The 19487-nt window shown below is 40.6% G+C and overlaps 1 protein-coding gene across 3 annotated transcripts in view; it reads left to right on the plus strand.

The window, feature by feature from the left end:
* The first annotated feature begins 15558 nt into the window (after window positions 1–15558).
* Window positions 15559–19487, plus strand: part of LOC115021024 (myotubularin-related protein 7-like) — a 35324-nt gene continuing 31395 nt past the window's right edge. For all 3 annotated transcript variants that reach the window (XM_029451177.1, XM_029451338.1, XM_029451255.1), the window contains exons 1-2: window positions 15559–15871; window positions 16806–16931. In XM_029451177.1, coding sequence (XP_029307037.1) covers window positions 15848–15871; window positions 16806–16931 — 150 coding nt within the window. In that variant the 5' untranslated portion in view covers window positions 15559–15847. The remainder of the gene's footprint in view (window positions 15872–16805; window positions 16932–19487) is intronic.

Below are 19487 nucleotides of genomic sequence, written 5' to 3' on the forward strand. Positions count from 1 at the left end.
GGCTGTCAGGAGAGCCCATTCTGAAAAAAAGAGGTCCTGTCTTAAAAGAGCCAGCACCTTAGCATGACCTTTGACAAGTAAGTTAATGCAGGCCTTAGGCCATCGAAATAGAATTAGAATAGAATGAACATTATTTGCTGTGGTCAACGCTGTTTTGAAAAGACAGTCAGAGGAAATGATAAGAGATAGCTAGTTTGTAATATTACCTTATCGTTTAATGAATATAATTGAATGACTTGCCAATAGAAATATGAAGCAATCAAATCAATTTTATGTGAATATCAGAAATGTCCATTGTATCGCCTAAAAGCACTTTCATCATTTTTAGGGAGTTGTTAGTCTTCAAACTTTACAGGGTGAAGAGGTTTTGTTTCGAGTGCAGGCTGGAACGGGAGCTTGAAGCTTGAATTCTCTGTATGGTTAAGTCACCGCTATTGATCCACTATGAAATATTGGGACTAATGAGGCTTTTCCATTGGCACTTTTTGCCATGCTGGGTCAAACCATGCTGTGCTGATTTGTGTTTCCATTATTAGCTTTAGCACGTCGCGCCCGAGATGGAACATCTAAGGAGTCTGGCCAAAGTGTGCCCGACCCGCCTCAAAGCGAGCTGTGGTGACGTCACACCAACAGCAGCCAACCTGTGATGACCCCCTGCAGGAGACCAGAGAGAAAGACGTTTTAAAAAGTCTGTGTGTTCAGCTTTCAAGAATTTTGTCAAACGGAATCTAACTGAATCTTTGTGGTTAGAAGTTTAGTTTCTCTCCTATGTCCATGTTTGTACTTTCTGTTTATTTTACTGTTTCATGTTTCACACTTTCTGCTGTATAGGAGTCTTGTGAAGTTACTGCTGATGAAAAAAAAAATCCTTATTGGTTACCTCATAATTAAAGCTTTTAAATAACATAATAACAGGGGACTTTTTATTTACGCGCCAAGCCAAGCCAGCACATGTGTATGGAAAAGGTTCTTAAAGACATTGTGTTGTCTTGGTTGTTATAGCCCTGTTGCTCTGCTGATGTCACTGTGTCCCCAAATCTCAGTAGGGGTTGATGCCTATTTAACACAATCAGTTACATTTATATCAAGTCACAAAAAGCAACTAAAATATTATTTGACGATTTTATTACTGGACATTTAAATGAAAAACAATATATTCTTTAATTTTAGTTGTTTATTATTATTTATTGAAATAATACAAATACACCTTCCTTTGTCTGGTTGCTGTTCAAAGCTGGTAAGCAGCTTGTCATTTAAATGAGAATAGCTGGTCCACCTTAAAGGTCAGCCCAAATGAGCCCGGGGCATTGTTGTTACTAACTTCAGGGCTAATCCCCTTCACTTTAATCATCAGGGGACAAGCAAGACGCAGGGGCTTAGCTTGAGTCTTGAGGAGTTGTAGTATTTATTCAATGACAAATATACTGTACACACACTGCTCTGCTACACATAGCTATGTTACTGCTAGTCACAGTCACACACGCTCCCTGTCCAGATCAATGGATTGTTACACCCCTAAATCTCAGAGATAAATGTTTATAAATCAGTACTTGTTATGTTGTTTAGGAGTGAGTGATGGACAAAAATACTAAATATTGATCCACACCCAGACAATAGATCCAGGATGTAAAATAGAAGTTAAGGCAAAAGAGAATAAGTATTGTAAAATCCAAGCAACTAAATGTGTTGAACATCGCGCTGCATGTGTATGCTTAAGAAATGATTAAAGTGGCAACAGAACATAAACTTTCATGAACACGTCCCTTCTACTATTTCAATACACTGATTGCATCATTTAAGTTGGCACTCACACACCACAGAGCAATAATCCCCTTTGAAAATAACTGTATCCAATACGGGTGATTGAGCAATCCACTGGCCCAGTAAGATGACTGAGTGGTACAGACTTAACTTGATGTTATTCTGTCTATGTAATGTCCTGTTTCTAAAAAGGTGTCAGTTTGGATTTATGGACATTTGCTGTAGTAATGCAGTAATGTGGCTAACATTAGCTGATTATAATAACTCATTATAAATCATTCTGAAATATATTTTTTGGGCAAAACATTACAAGCTAAACTTACAATTATATTGTTGATACTAACATTGAATTGAGTGGCTCAGTGTAATATGAATGGGTTGGTAATTGTGCCGAAATGAGTTACCTGGATGCACAAACATACAAAATAGAATTGATTTTAATGTTATAGCACATTTGTACTGTATGATTCAGTATCCATGCTACTGTAAAAACTGTAGGCAGCCTTTCAATTACAAAACTACCATACCCCCTGTAGCCTATGCTAACTGCTTAGCAACAAACAGCAGGTTAGCAAGCAGCTTGTAAAGAAAGTCAAACATTTTACAGCACCAGATAGTTTTCTCAGGAGTTGGTGAAGACCAAAACAGAGCTAAAATTAGTGTGAATATTGGACTCATGAGGTGGCCAGAAACATGATAGGCCTACATGGTAACGTTGCTCTCTGTCAGCTGGATGTGACAGAAGTTAGCTAACACGTTACAAATGGAAGATTCAAATCAAATCAACTTTTAATTATCACACATGTTCATGGCATACCAGTAAAAATGTAGACCCTGCATTTAACACATTCTAGTATTAAGAGCAGTGAGCAGCTATTATACTGTATATACAGCGCACAGGGAGCAGTGCGGGGCAGGGTATACCTCTCCAGGTACCAGTTCGCAATCCGTACTTGGTTCTTTTGAGGACTTGAAATGCCTGGCCTGGTTCCCAAGCCAAGTCCCTACAGACTGAGCTACTGCCGCCACCACAACCAGAACGGTTTTTGATGAATATAGGGTGATGGTACTTCTCTTTCTTCCCCCTGTGACCAAAAATGTAAGTAATGCAGCTTTAGAATTCAGTTAAACAGAAAAGCAGCAATAACATATTATAAAATAATGATAGCTCAAAATTAAAATTCATTAAAAGTGTAATTTTGAATTAGATGCTGGAGTTGTGTACGTGTAGTTCAGAAGTGTAATTGTGCATTTTAAAATGATCTGGCTGGGCATGAAAGGGCTACACACCATGCTCCAATGACCCAAACCTGCAATTAATTTTTTTTTAAATGTAAATACTCAGTTTTAAATAGGTTTACTAAGCTGCTGATTCACTTATACTGTACTTATGATAACTTACTGTCATTTGTTTTCAATAGGCTATTTCCCCAAGCACATTAAACTGGAAATTTGTATTTGCATTTAAAATTAGATTTTCGTCCAGATCCACATTGTTATTTTCACGTATGTTTGTATTATTGAGTTATTCTGTCCTGTCCAATATTGGTGATTCCCCTAAATTTATACTTTAAATATTTAAACAAAAAAAACATATTTAGTTTTTTTTATCACTTTGTAATCAATGAGCGAGCATGCGTGTGTGCATTTGTTTTTTGTCCTGTTGAATCATGTCCATGTCTGTTACAGACCATATCCTGTAACCTCCTGATTGTTAAAATGCCAGAACGATTAGTTAAATTACAGAGGAGCACAGGCAATATTTTATTCACCTCCTCCCCCGTCAGAATGGGCCTTCAGACAAAAGGACCAAAGATTGAGGCCGATGGCCCAAACCTTTTACCATGACTATCAAATGTACCACAAGAAAGCTCACTGTGTGAAATGTGGGGAAGGGTCTATTGTTTGAGAGAATGAAAAAAGAATGGAGGTTAAAACATACAGGATATTGAGGTAAATTAAATCCCAGCAGTCACTCTAGGTCAGCGGTCCCCAACCTATTTTGCGCACGGACCGATTTTATGTAAGAAAATATCTTCACGGACAGGCCTTCTTTTCCCTTTTCCAAAAGAAGCTCTTTAAAGACATTTGTTTTCCACTCATTGTTGCTTGTGGGCTTAATTTTTTGAAGTAAAGTATCACGAGGCTGAGAAGAGCGTCTTGACATGTGTCAAGAGACACAGAAGCACAGACACATGTATCCGGTGATTTTTCAAAATAAAACCACTTACAAAAATAAAATATGTTTTTATTCAATCTTTCTGTGCGGCTCGGAACCAAATGACCCACGGACCGGTACCGTTGCGCGGCCCGGTGGTTGGAAACCACTGCTCTAGATCACATGCTACAGCTTAGTGAAGCAAACACTGAAAACATTTTACTTCACTGTGCATGTGACGTGAATGAACAACAGCAACTGTGTAGGCTTAACCACATGTACATGCAGTTTCAAACTGAAATATCTCTATAAGAAAAATAAATTATTCTTTGACCCAAAGTCCAACACCAATCATTAATCTAAAAAATGTTTCACATTTTCCCTGATTGTGTAGCAGTGCAAATGGGAATTCATTAACAACCTAATAATATGATTAACTTTTGATCTTTAAAAAGAGGCCTTGAAGTATTCCACAAGTGAAGCTAAGGGCTGCATTTTTAAGCTTTTCAAGTATGCAAAGGCTCAGAGGACAATACATGCATGTACAAACATGCATAACACACTCTAAAAAGTCATTCAGAATACCTATTACCACCACTTAATTACATGCATGGATGCTAGATAGAAATTCTAATTTATTGATTTAGATTAACCTTTTACATTGCAAACATTATTTTGATGAGTTGTTGAGACATAATAATGCTGGTAATTACATCAATTTAATAGTGTGTGTAATTTAAACTCACATTTCTGCATTAATTGATTTAAAACAAAATGTAACTTTCTATATATCGTGTGTTCAAATACACAATTGCAGTTAGAAATAAAAAAGGTTTCCTAACAATTTTGTTGTTGATTTAATTAATTTCTTGAAAGCTACTTTCTGAACAAAAACATGAAAAAGCTAAAAACTACTATAAAGAATCTAATTGGAGCTACATATTGTTATAATGAATTTTAACTTAAAAACTTCTGTTCAGAATTATGGTAAATAAGTACATTAAACACTGTAAAAACTAGTTGGAACAACTTGTGAGTAATCAACTTAAAAACTTGTATTTATGTTAGCAAATATTAAGTTAGTGGTAAGTAAAAATACATTTGATTGTAGAGTAAAAGTTAATTCCCTTAACTCAATGTAGTTTGTTGGTTGAACATAATTTCATTAGAAGTGGCCATAACTGAAAAAGGATTGATGGAGACTGTTGCGTTGATTATTGTTGTTGAGCGAAAGCATTAGTTTTTAGAGCGCACAAATTAGGCTGAGAAAGGAAACAATGAAGAGACAAATGAAGGGCAAGCACAAAATGCGTATCTGACTTTTAATGACAACAAAGGAGGACATATTTCTTTCACGTAGGAAGTGTGAAGGAAAAAGAGTGTATGTGTCGTCTCCTTCTCCACTGGCTGCTCTCACACACACCACAGCAGTTTTTCTCACGTGGATTTGGATAAGATTCTGAGGTCCATTGTTGCGTATAGCTGCCACAAATATTTCAAATGATCCCTGCCAGTGCGTAATATGCAATTTACAAATTATTCTGACAACAAGATGGTTCTCGGTGTATGTTCTCCCTGTGTGAGCGCTGGTTTTCTCTGGGTTCACAGCCCAAAGACATGCAGGTTAATTGTTGACTCTAATTTGCCTGTTGCATGGTATGTTACACCATAAATAGTGATAATTCGAAAGGATTTGTAGGGAAGACGGTTTTCCGTGAGACAGTGCAGTCTTTAAACCATCCTGATTCAACTTGATTGACAGTAAACAGTCATAGGTGTGGTAAAGTTATAGGTTAGACTGCTGTTGAGGTTTAGGGTTGGGTAAGAGAAGGAAATAGCATCAAAAAGAAAAGTGTTGCTCTGTTGATCTCTTCTTGTGGATAATAGCTCCATCAATCACAACACGATATTTATCCAACGACAAGTCTGGGCAGAGGAGGCCGACCTACACATACACACACAGAAATGCCCATCATGACATGCTCAATCTCTCACAGACACTCTTACATACACATGAACATACACTGCCCACCAGAGTGCACAAGCACACCCTTGAACAAGGAGTGGCTGGATTAGATTTGCAGAAACTTGGCACCTGATGCATTTAGCTCTACTGCCAACCGTATAGTGAGAGAAGCGGCTACAACACTTCACATGCAAGAGAAATCCATTCTTTAAGAACAACCACATTGAAATCTAATAGTATAACCCTCAAAGGCTTGATTTGAAATGTGTTAACTGCAAAACAAAACATCAACTGAGGAATCTTGCTGTTTGTAGATCAACTCAAATAATAAACAGAGGAAAGATGGATTCAGGTTTTATATGCAAAAATTGCATTTTCAAAAATGCACTAGCCCAGAGTTTTATACACCAATACACCAGTTTAATCAGCCTAAATCAATAAACATCATTTGAGTGTGTCATTTTAGCTTACACATCTCTAGATAACAGTGGCATGAACACTACCAAAGTTAATTATTGCAGAAATCCAACTCCAAAACAAACATCTAAGAAGTAGTATTATCAGCTTTTGGAATTATATAGTAATGTTTTTACTATATAATACTTTGGAATCTGTGTATATTAACCCCAATGCAGTAATAATGCCAGAATGTAGTGTCACTTGTAGTTCCTAGAGTCTATAAAAGTACAATGGGAGCCAGAGCCTATCAGCTATCAAGCTCCTCTCCAGTGGAACCAGCTTCCAGTTTGACACCCTCTCCACATTTAAGAGTAGGCTAAAGACTTTCCTTTTTGATAAAGCTTATAGTTAGGGCTGGCTCAGGCTTGCCTGGGACCAGCCCCTAGTTATGCTGTTATAGGCTTAGACTGCCGGGGGAAACCTCTTTGGTCTCCTGCTTCTCTTCCTCTCCCCTCCTCTCCCTCTCTATCTATATGCATTTATGTAAATGTATGTTACTAACTCAGCATCCGGGGCATCATCCCTGGAGTTTCTGTGTCTCTCATGTGGCAGGTTGCTACTGTTAAAGTTCACATATGGATCAGGAATCGTGGCTGCGCCTGCTGCCCTGGTCCTGCCTGACACCGGAAAGCCTTTTTGACATTATCCTGGATTCCAGTGGCGGGCCGCGCATTTCACACCTAGGCCTTCAGTGATGTCCTACACAGTCCTACCTGAATTATTCCACCTCTTAATACCATCATTATGACGCCATGGCTCTAGAAACTATACATTTAGACAGAAACGCAGTATGATACGTTGCATCACCCTAACAACAGAGTTATATTAATATTTACGAAACATTTAGTTGTAAATAGCAGGCATTCCCAGCAGTTCGTCTTGAAAATGGCGTTGTAATTATATCTGCGACCAAATCGATCTCTTCTCCTCCTTCAGCCATTGTGGGTTGAAAAAAAACAGCTTGTAGAAATCTACACAAATTAGCTTGTTCAAAGTTTGCTAGCTCTGCATAGCTCTGCCTCTCAATAGTGCGTATCCAATCAAAAGAGGTGGACGTGCTGACGTTATTGTACGCCTGCTAGCTGGCCCCGGTGTCCCCAACTCGAAATCTGATTGGTTAACGCCACAGTTTTGTCTCCGTTCACTTTAAGCGACAGGCGCCCGCACTGTTGATTCTGAAGGCCTAAGGGCAGATTTCTTGGACCCTGGCAACACATTATGGCTGAAATATGATTGGATAAAAGCTCTAGCATAAAGGCCAGACCTCCAAATTTTGATCTGAGGCTGGAAGCAGCGCAAACAAGAGGAAAGCTATGAAATGAAGAGAATAGACTATGGGGAATAATTTAATACATAATTGTGGAAAAAATATATAAAAATTAAATGTATATTCTGATGATGTTTAGGCCGGCAGAGAAGGCCTTGCTGGCCCACCACTGCTGGATTCATCCTTTCTTTTTTCTTTTTCAATCACACCATCATTTTCTGTCAAATGGATGTTGTACAATTTGTAAAGCCCACTGAGACAAATGTGTAATTTGTGATATTGGGCTATATAAATACATTTGATTTGTGTGTCTCAGAGATTCAATACAGTGTATGTCCAATAGAGACACTGGAGCTTTAAAAGGCCACACTGCTAACCACTGTCGCAGGGAAAAGAGTTTCTGTTCATTTTCATTCTTTATGTAATCATATAATTGGGTGGAAATGTACTGGGAGACAGTCCTGCTCTCACCCAAAATGATGGAAGGAGAATGAGGTTTGATAAATAAGAACAGTTTTAACCCGTCCGTCCTCCAGGTCCCAGCCTACTGCAAGAGACCAGAACCAGGTTACCACCAGTCTTATATTGTGAGACTGTTTACCTGATTCTGTCCAGCTGTCTGATCTCCAGATGAGACACTCCCATCTCTCCACCAGCAGCTGGCGCTGTAACCACAGCCCACTTCCACATAATCCCACCACCCCGCCGGCCGCAGATGACCTGGGGCTACAAATAACCCGAACAGAAGAGTCACGAATTGCTACAACCCGTACTGAGAAGGAGAAGGTCGTCTTTTCCCTGGAATCTGAAGACAGTGGAATCTGCTAGTAGCCCTTGGTTAAATCCAGTGTCGTTCCTGGAGCAAATTATCACGTGATAACTGCCCAAGTGAATGGAGTTTTGCTGTCAGGTCAAGGACGTATTCAATTTAGTTTTTGCTTGTGCTTAGACCCTCCTCCCAGTTTTCCATAACCAGATCCAAGACACCCTTGTGACTTCCTACCAAACAGTTCAAAGGGAGAAAATCCTGTGATGGCCTTGGACCAGTAGCTCGTACAGCATGCGTAACGTGTGTGACAAAGGATGTGCCTTAGTCAGTCAAGATCTCTTTCGGCATCCCGACTCGGGAGATAATATGAAACAGTGCCTGCGCCACCCTTTTTGCCGAGATATTACGCAGTGGTATTGCCTTGTGCACTCCGGTCTAATGGGCTGATGAGGTCCATGCCAATTCTTTTGAATGGCACCTCAATTAATGGGAGAGGGCGCAAAGGCGACTTTGGGGTGGCCAGCAGGTTAACCAGCTGACATTCGTGGCAGGATGTGCACCATAGCTTCACATCCGCGCAAATGCCCTGCCATGTTCCTGTGTAGTGTTTTGTCTTGCCCTAGATCAGGGGTTCCCAAAGGGTCGCGAGATGCCGAGAAGGGGTCGCGAGATGATTTTCAGAATCCTCTTGATGTGATCCCTGAGGTGATTATGACATTAACGACAGTATCATTTGGAGGTGACAGGTCACTTTACAGCGCCACAGTAAACATCACAGATGTCACTCACACACATGCCAGTGTGCACCAGTAGATTTCTTCTGAACAGCTCAAATCAATACACTAGGCTTTAAGATATTATTTTTCTAAATGAAACAATGGTTAATATCGACCAAAGACAAGGCAGAGAGCCGGCGGAGAAGGCAGCAGAGGAGAGCGACGAACCGCCGTCAGAAAGGCCATCGACTTCTGGCGCGGGAGGAGGAGACCACCGTAAGGGGGTCCATAAGCAGTCGGACCAGCCTCCCTCCAAGTGTTGCAAGTATCGAGAGGAATATATCCAGTATGGATTCACATGCGTCCTTATCAATGACAACATCCCCAATGTGTAGTGTGCACTGAGGTGCTTGCACATGAGAGCTTAAAGCCTGTAAAAATGCTTGAAAACTAAGCACACCTCTCTTGTCGCTAAACCAGTAGATTTTTCCACCGAAAGGTGAGAGAATTGCAAGAATTGTTTTTGTTAGATACAGTTTTGATAGAAAATGAACGAGGACATACTGTTTTGCACCCCGGTGGAGGTAAAGTGCAAAGGCGAGGACATTTTCACAAAACTTGACAACAAACTAAAAGAAGAGGGACTGTCTTGGGATGAGTGCATTGGTGTGTCTACAGACGGACGGTGCTGCAGCAATGCTGGGGCAAAAGAATGGACTAAAAGCAAGAGTCTTACAAGTGGCGCCCCACGTAAACTTTACGCACTGTATTATCCACAGAGAAGCTCTTGCGAGTAAAACGCTTGACCCAGAGCTTAAAAGTGATCTTGAGATTGCGATAAAAATTGTCAACTACATAAAATCACGTCCACTCAAAACCAGGCTGTTCACCACTCTCTGCAACAAACTGGGATTGAAGCATCAGGGCCTGCTGTACCACACAGAAGTCAGGTATGAACTGCAGGATAAGGTGCGCTTATTTCTGATGGAGCATGGGTCCCAGCTCGCTGACCACCTGACGGTTAACAAGGCTAGCGTATTTGTCTGGCATATTTGACAGACTGAACGGACTTAACATGTCATTGCAAGGTGAAAACACAAGTTGCTGAATGAAAAAAATCTGCGCATTCAAGAGGAAAGTGGATCACTGGACTGCACAAGTTGAAATGGACAGGATTGATATGTTTCCTGAGCTGGAGGAATTCATGGAGGAAAATTATCTGTGTGTTAACACTGTGAAGAACTCTATCGCTATCCACCTTCAAGCCCTCCTGAAACACTTTAACAAATATTTCCCCGAGGAAACAGGATAAGACTGGATAAGATCACCATTCACTGTAACGACCACAAGTCATCTGTCATCCGACATGGAGGACGCACTGGTTGAACTGTCAAGTGACCGCACTTTAAATCAAAGACGCTTGCTGAGTTCTGGATTTCAGTCGAGAGAGAATATCCACAGCTATCCAATTCAATGGACGTACTGATGCCATTTGGCTCTACATATCTATGCGAAAAGACTTTCTCGGCACTGACATATTCAAAATAAATACAGATCGCGTCAAAACGTGGAGGATGATCTCCGAGTGGCCGTCTCCCAAATTAAACCCAGAATGGATTTACTGTACTCCACATATAGGGACCACCCATCTCATTAGGTGAGATTAACGCTGAAACATGCCAATTCCCAAAATGTAAATTTGCACCGTAACAATGTTCACATGTTTACTCAGTGCTACAGTTTATGGCTATTACTTTGACTGAGATATTCTTCTGCTAACATGGAAATTAAAGTATTGTGTCAAAATTAAGTTAGCAGATGACAGCAACAATGTTCACTCATAAATGACATGGAGATTACTTTGACTGACTGACTGCTTTTAACTTATAGTAAATTGTTATATGTAAAATCATATCATGGTTGTCAGGCTGTTTGTTCTTTTGTGTTGTCGCTATGCCCGTGTTTGGATATGCCTATTAGTGAGCACGTCTTCTTATGTTTTAGTCACCTCCGTGGATAATGGAGGTTGCCAGTCTCTGGCATCGTTATTTTGGGGGTCGCGGGCTGAAAAGTTTGGGAACCCCTGTCCTAGATGACCGGACATGGGGTTATAATGAGCCGCCTGGAAAATCATTTACCAATGGCTCCAACATCTGGGTGTTTTCTTCTCAAATCAAAATCAAATCAAATGTATTTATATAGCCCAATATCACAAATTATACATTTGTCTCAGTGTGCTTTACAGACTGTACAGGATACGACACCCTCTGTCCTTAGACCCTCGCATCGCACAAGGAAAAACTTCCTAAAAGAAACCCCATAATTAAAGGGGGAAAAATGGAAGAAACCTCAGGGAGAGCAACTGGGGAGGGATCCCTCTCCCAGGACGAACAGACGTGCAATAGATGTCATGTGTACAGGATAAACAACATAGTACAAATACAACATTTGACAGAAATTATGTTGTGTTGAAAAAAGAGAAAGTATGGATGAATCCAGGAAAATGACAAAAAGGCTTCCCGGTGTCCAGCAGGACCAGGGTAGCAGGCACAGCCACGATTCATGATCCAGATGTAAACTTTATCAGTGGCAACCTGCCACATGAAAGACACAGAAACTCCAGGGATGATGCCCCGGATGCTGTATTAGTAACATACATTTACATAAATGCAGATAGAGAGGGAGAAGACGAGAGAAAGAGGGGAGGAGAAAGGAAGAGGAGGAGAACAGGGAGGTGTCCTCTGGCAGTCTAAGCCTATAGCAGCATAACTAGGGGCTGATCCAAGGCAATCCTGAGCCAGCCCTAACTATAAGCTTTAGCAAAAAGGAAAGTCTTTAGCCTGCTCTTAAATGTGGAGAGGGCGTCTGCCTCCCGAACACAAACTGGAAGCTGGTTCCATTGGAGAGGAGCTTGATAGCTGAAGGCTCTGGCTCCCATTGTACTCTTAGAGACTCTAGGAACTACAAGTAACCCTGCAGTCTGGGAGCGTAATGCTGTAGTTGGTTTATAAGGTACTATGAGATCTTTAAGATATGCTGGAACCTGGCCATTAATTTCTTTTTAAATCAGGAGAAGGATTTTGAATTATATTCTGTATTTTACCGGGGGCCAGTGCAGAGCAGCTAATACAGGAGTAATATGATCGCGTTTCCTAGTTCTTGTCAATATACGTGCCGCTGCATTTTGGATCAACTGAAGAGTCTTAAGCGACTTTTTGGGACAACCTGATAACAATGAGTTGCAGTAATCCAGCCTTGAAGTAACAAATGCATGGACTAGTTTTCTGCATCATTTTGAGACAGGATGGGTCTTATTTTTTAAATGTTACGTAGATAAAAGAAGGCAGTCCTTGAGATTTGTTTTATGTGGGAGTTAAAAGACAGATCCTGATCAAAGATAACGGCAAGATTCCTGGAGGCTAAATTAATGCCATCCAGAGCTTCTATGTCATTAGAAAACGCATCTGTGTGTAAGGTGAGTACAAACCCCGGCCCTAACTCTATCAAATCAAAATCTAATCAAATGTATTTATATAGCCCAATATCACAAATTACACATTCGTCTCAGTGGGCTTTACAGACTATACAGCATACAATACTCTATTTAGTACCGCTGACCGCGGTGTCAAGGCTGATGGGACGGCGGTACTGCACCAAATTTGCCGTAGAGGATAGCCGACGACAAACTGCTCCAGAGCCATCTGCTCAACGACGTCATTGGCGCATCGAAGAGCTGCTGCACGTCGAGTGGATGCTGGTAGACTGTGTGCCAGTGTGTGCTTGTCGGGCCCGGCAGCTCCCACAGGAGAGCACGGTCCTTGCGTTGAGACGCAGCGATGTCCACGAGAACCTGGCTCTGTTGCTGTTGTATGGTGGCGGTGCCCTGCTGCATTGTGGTGAGGAGCTGGAGAACCTGCCCCAGCAGGATAAGCAAGGCTTCTCCCTCTGTCATGTCCCTGTTCAGGCACCAATGTAAGGCAGTCCTGCTCTCACCCAGATAAAATGACGGAAGGAGAATGACGTTTGATCATTATTAATTTACACTTTAGCCTTTCCAGGCAAAACAAAACACACCACACTCCAATGCGGTCTCTTCAAAAATCCTCAGGACATTTTCTGCCGAACACTCCCTCCTCCAGGTCCCAGCCTACTGCAAAAGACCAGTACCAGGTTACCACCATGCTGATATTGTGTGACTGATTACCTGATTCCATCCAGCTGTCTGATCTGATCTCCAACTATGAATTTGTGGTATTGCTATTGATCAAAAACCACATCTGAGAGAGGCACAAGTTATCATTATTTTTCTCCTATGGGATAGAAATGAGCATTCAACAGCACAGGGCTTAGAATATTCATTAGAGCTGGCTGATAAGTAGAGGTAGAGCAGTAGAAGTGCATGCACACACAGAAAGCACTCTACCATGCTATTGAAAGTCCTTATTTAATCCTGGGCAGCCCTGCAGGATGATGCAGAGGACAACATGTTATGTAACACTCTTGACACACTTTGCTGCATGGACACTCTCAATGGACAGACACACAAAGCCTCAAACAGTAGCATGGCATTACTGCACAATGCGATTCATAAATGCAACAGCAGATGGCCATGGACATTTGTGCTTGGCATAAACAATCACACACAACCATACATATACAGCGCAGTACTGGGGACACAGTTGATTTCCAAACCCAGTATGCTTTCCAAAGATCCAACACATACACACACCTGTAGTCTAAACATAACTGCACATGCACAGCCATATATATATATATATATATATATATATATATATATATATATATATATACACACACACACACACACACACACACACACATCTGTGGATAACCAACAGAGTCCAGCCTTATCACATGTTATGGGATTATAGATATTTTTGTGAAGTGAATACTTTTTTATAAGCTCACGCTTGATTTGATGCTGATTTTATAACATTTACAAGCATTTTAGCAGTTTTTCACATGTCTTATAATCAATATAATCATTAAATGTGGTATTCCATTACGTATGTGTGCTTATTTTTGTTCCATTTGTTTTTGATGGATGCTAAACTTCCACTGTGTGCCAAATGTTATTGCAAATGTTGCCTCTTGCCTAACCACTGGACATTTGCATCTCTAACACTGTCATCTAGTGGCCAAATAAAGATTGACAAATGGAGATTATGTGCACTTTAGTCCTAACTCTACTCAATCCCAGTGTATCAAAGTAAAGTAATTTCAAATAATTATAACAGTAACAGTGTACAACTGAGACACATTTCATATTCATTGTGTAACAGAGTGTAATGTTCAGCTGAGTGCAACTTGTCATGTTACAGTTCCGGAAGTAAACCCGTTTCAAAATATAATTTAAGGAACAGAAATTCTAATGTGATTCAAAATATAACACACTTTAATATAATCTTGCCATGGTTTAATTGAAACAACACACAATTGTTGTTGTGGTATTAGTGTGGTGATTATATGTGATACCCAGAGGTGGGTGAAGTAATCAGATGTGTTATTTAAGTAAAAGTAGTGATACCACAGTGTAGAAATATGTCACATGTAAATGTTCTGCATTTCAAATTTCACTTGACTAAAAGTATAAAACCTCGTTGACCTATTTCAGAATAATATAATATGTTATTGGATTATAATTATCTAATCTAATCTATCTAATGCATACATGTGTTAATCTCTTTAAAGGTTCAATGTGTAAAATATGCCAGAATTTAAATTGATTGATTGATTGATTGATTGATTGATTGATTGATTGATTGATTGATTGATTGATTGATTACTGGAGAGATGCTGTAATCAGTCAGGAACATACCAATCATGGTATTGTTTTTGTTGTGCTTGATTATTTATACTTAACTAAAAACATTGAAGGCTTGAACACTGCTTCGTCTCTTTTGTCCCGGGTTGAATGTACCTAGGGTTGAATGTGCCCCTCTGACAACACACTTGACCCCAGCCAGGCCCCCCGAGTGATATTGGTCTTGAACCGCCACTGGGCATTATGTAACTGAAAGATACAAATCGAAGAAAAAACACAACGAGTTGGCTATGTAATAACATGATGCAGGCTATAAATAAATATGTTGAATCTGCGCAAGCGCAGTTGCGAGTACAAGTATCAAGTTTGCAATAATAAATGGTTTAACACTCAGTCACAATAATACAAAAATATTTTATTTAATATTTAAAAAATCGAAGTCTTTTTCTTCTTCTTACGCAAACATATCCTGGGCTATGGTGACCCATATATTGTGCATGGGGATGCACAAACGCTATAGTATGTTAGATAAGGGAATTCCACCACTGTTAAAGTTTAGGAAAATGTCTTCCTCTGAATATGAAAATAGTGGGTTTTACTCTGAAAGGAATAACCGGAGGCCGTGCATCTTATCTCGTTAACGTCACAGTGTAGCACGTAATACCGCAGCTGTTATCAGCGTCACTGTCTATCTGAGAGGAGACAGGAGAGGAGAGCTCCGGTGCCGTTAATGAAGGGCAGTGGTACTGTTTGTATAGAATCAGTTTCCTTCCAGTTTAACGGAACAAAGACGGGTTACAGGAGGAAGTACATCATGGGAAAGATTCCAGGGCAGTGCGGGTACAGCAGCCAAGGAGAACACAGCTCATGTGTTGACGTAAATCAGGGAATATAACTGTTGACTGCAAAAACCCCAAAACACGTCGGGCCACTCTTTCTCCATCTCCACCATTTTGGTTGTCAGTGATGGAGCACATCCGGACGCCCAAGGTAACAACACTCGGCATTTCAACATGACTTAAACTAACGTTAGCTCGTGCTGTCCTTCGTCTTTGTTTCTTCTCTGATGGTGTGCCCATTTGTTTAGCTTTTTATTCCATAGGTTCTTCTCTCCCTTCTATCTCCCTCTATCTCTCCATAGCATCTCTCCCTGCCTCTGTTACCCGGCACAGTTTTGCTCAATAACGTTATCTGTGAAGCATCTCAAAACTGACATCCGTCTATTGTCCTCCTGCAGGAAGACGTCCCTTGATTATCATGCGCCCAGTAATTTACATGTTGTGGCGCCGTGGGCTTAAAACACCTTGAGTAGAGACGGTGTAGCCCATCTTATTTTCTGCTTAACATTTATTAACCTACTGCATTCACAGGAAACAAAATCTCTAACATTATATGTCCGATAATGGACTCTTCCACTGAATCCCTGATATAGCTCTAAACACACCTGGTACATCTGGCTGTTATGATGCTCATGTGCTCCTGCTGACAACAACGTACTTTGTATTACTTATGGAATATGAATTTGTGATATGTTATATTCTGCACAATGTTGTAGCTGATAACCACCATTTACCTCCTGTCTGCCCACCTGGCAAAGGCACACAGGCCTCATATGGACCCATCCTCCTCATTACAACATCACAAGGTCTGACAGGGTTTATAAGGAATATAAACTCATTAATAGGGTATGCAGAATTCATAATGATACATGCATTACAGTAACAGATTCTCATAACTAGATCAGATGTGCCAACACACGTTTATTTTCAGGCACACTTTAATTTGAGCTCAGTGACCATTGTAATCTGTTGAGACGGCTTATTACAGTTGAATAATAGATGTCATGATTATTTGAGTAAGGGACATATTTCTTAATTATTCGTCATGTTCCATCTCCGATATGTTGCATGTGTTCCTCTGGTAGGTGGAAAATGTGCGTCTCCTGGACCGATCGTCAGGACAGAGAAAGGCCAGCATTGGGATTCTCTACCTTTCTGCCACACACACCATCTTTGTAGAGAACAACCCTGAGACACGCAAGGAGACATGGGTAAGCTGAATGCAAGGTGCTGCTCCAGTGAGCCATGAGCACTACCTTTAACACTTGTCGTCACACAACAGCCTGCTTGAAATCTCAGATACCCTAGTCTAAAGTGAATCCTAGATTTTGTGAAACTTAAAATTCAGGAAATGTTTTTTTTATTACATAGATAGAAAAGTATCTTCAACATGAGGCCATCACTCTTGAAACAAATCAGCTAAAAGACATTTAGTAAATTCAGTACAAAAAGAGAAGCACAGCAAAAAAGCAGTTGAAGTAATGAATTAACTTTTTAAAACAATTGAAAACTTATTTATTTAATATGGCTTATAATTAATTATAATTCTCATTATGTTCTTTACTAATTCTCTAAATATTATTTTTAATGGTCTCAGTTTTAATTAAATTTATATATTTTAACATCTTCTGTATTTTTATTGTGTAATTGTTTGCCTGTCTGTTTGCCCTTTATAAAATGTGTCGCAATTGCATTTGTATTTTGTAATGCACTTTGAGCTGCATCTCTTGTATGAAAAGCGCTCTATAAATAAAGTAAATTATTATTAATATTATTATTATTATATAATTTGGTCTTGCATCTACAATATGTCATTCTACAGTTCCACCTCTTCTGTATTACTAAGTGTAGAATTGTCATGATGACATGGCACTACATTACATTTAGCTGATGCTTTTGTCCAAAGCGATTTACAATAAGTACAAACTACCATGCGAATACAACTCCGAACAGCAAGAATCTTGCAAGTACATTATCTTCAAATAGATAAAATAATTTAAAGTGCAGCACAATAGCTTAAAATAAGCCAAAACAATGTAAGTGCAACATACAGAAATGAAATAAAAACTCAACCATTAGCTTCAAATAAGCCAACCACCAGAGTCTTGAAACAGATTCGGGTCGCCACTGGTAGCCACTGAAGGGAGCGGAGAAGCGGTGTAGTGTGGGAGAACTTGGAAATCAGCTGCATAGTGAGAGGACAGAGAGAGTCCAGAGGAGAGTGTCTGTGGCAGAGTTTGCAAGCATGAGTGAGAAGAAGTCAGGAGAAGGAAGGGCCGAGAGGACGGCTGAGGCAAGAGAGGAGGGAGAGAGGGAGAGAGGGATCGACGGTTTCGGTGGAGAGGTGCAGTGTTCAGGCAGTTTGGTTTGTTAGAGCGGGAGAGGGGGAGAGAGTAGGATATGAAAAAGTGATCAGAGATGTAAAGTGGGGTTACAGAGAGGTTTGAGGTATAGAGCAGTTTCTGGTGAATATGAGGTTGAGGTGTTTGCCAACTTTGTGAGTGGGAGGGGACGGACACAGGGAGAGAGCAAAAGAAGATATTAAGTCCGTTGACTTCTCTGAGTGGATGTTGAAGTCACCGAGAAGTACGAGCGGAGGGCCATTTTCAAGGATGTTAGAACGTTCAATTCCTCCAAAAACTCCCCTAAAGGACTTGGAGGACAGTAGAGAACAACAATGTTTAATGTAACCGGCTTAGTTACAGTGATGGCAATACATTTAAAAGATGAGTGGGTGAAGGGTGGCAATGGGTAGAGAGAGAAACTTCATTTGGTGAGATCAGCAGACCACTGCCACCTCCTCGACCAGTGGCTCTGGGTGAGTGGGTGATGGCTGTGGAGAGAGCAGCAGGGGTGGAAGTGTTATCAGGTGTGATCCAAGTCTCAGTGAGGGCAAGGGAGTTGAGGGATTGCTGGGAGGCGTAGCCAGAGATGAACTCAGTCTTGCGAGTAGCTGAACGGCAGTTCCACAGGCCTCCTGTGACAAGGTGTTGGGTATTAGAAGAGCGGGTGGGAAAGACAAAGCAGAGAGGTTGGGGTGGTGTTGCGAGCATGTGCGGGGCCAGCAATATCTACGAGAGGACACAAACACAGGATTGGGAAATATACACATTTAAATAGAGAGGGAAGAGCAAGCAGAATGAGATACTTTGATACTTAGCCCAGTAGAGTTGGCTGTGCTTCCCACATGTCCTCCCACAAAGACTCTTTTGAAAGATTCCTTTCTCTTTGTCTTTGTCAGGTGAGACTGCCGCTCCAAACTGTTTGCTGTTTGCCAAACTGTTTCCTTAAATTTCAGACTTGATTACTTGTGTGGCCGCAGCTGTGTTTGCCACACCCACTGCATCACCCAGATGACCCTGACTGATGGCTAACAACAGCTATCAAGAATAGCAGTAATCAAAGTACAGTTTCAGCAGAAAAACCTATTAAAAGCAAATACACTTTAACTTTGTAAACTTTGTAAACAATATTCTCACAGTCTAGCAGAAGATTCCTCAAGATTCAAAAGCACTGAATCTGGTATCTCTACAGAGTGTATTTACTTCAGCTGTGTTAGCCACACCCACTGCAATCAGTCACTAGGAAGGGAAGCTGGCCATTTTGAAATCTTTATCTGGCATGTTCATATTTGTTAAAAGCACAATGAGTAGGATTTTTGCGTAGACTCACACAAAAATAATTCCTCTCAATCATCTCTTATGTCCAGCTAGAAAGTGTGGCGGTGTCTGCAGAGACCCTGCCCTCTGTATTAGGGACGTTTGTCT

The sequence above is a fragment of the Cottoperca gobio genome, chromosome 1 (genome assembly GCF_900634415.1).
Source record: "Cottoperca gobio chromosome 1, fCotGob3.1, whole genome shotgun sequence".
NCBI classification, from domain to species: Eukaryota; Metazoa; Chordata; class Actinopteri; order Perciformes; family Bovichtidae; genus Cottoperca; species Cottoperca gobio.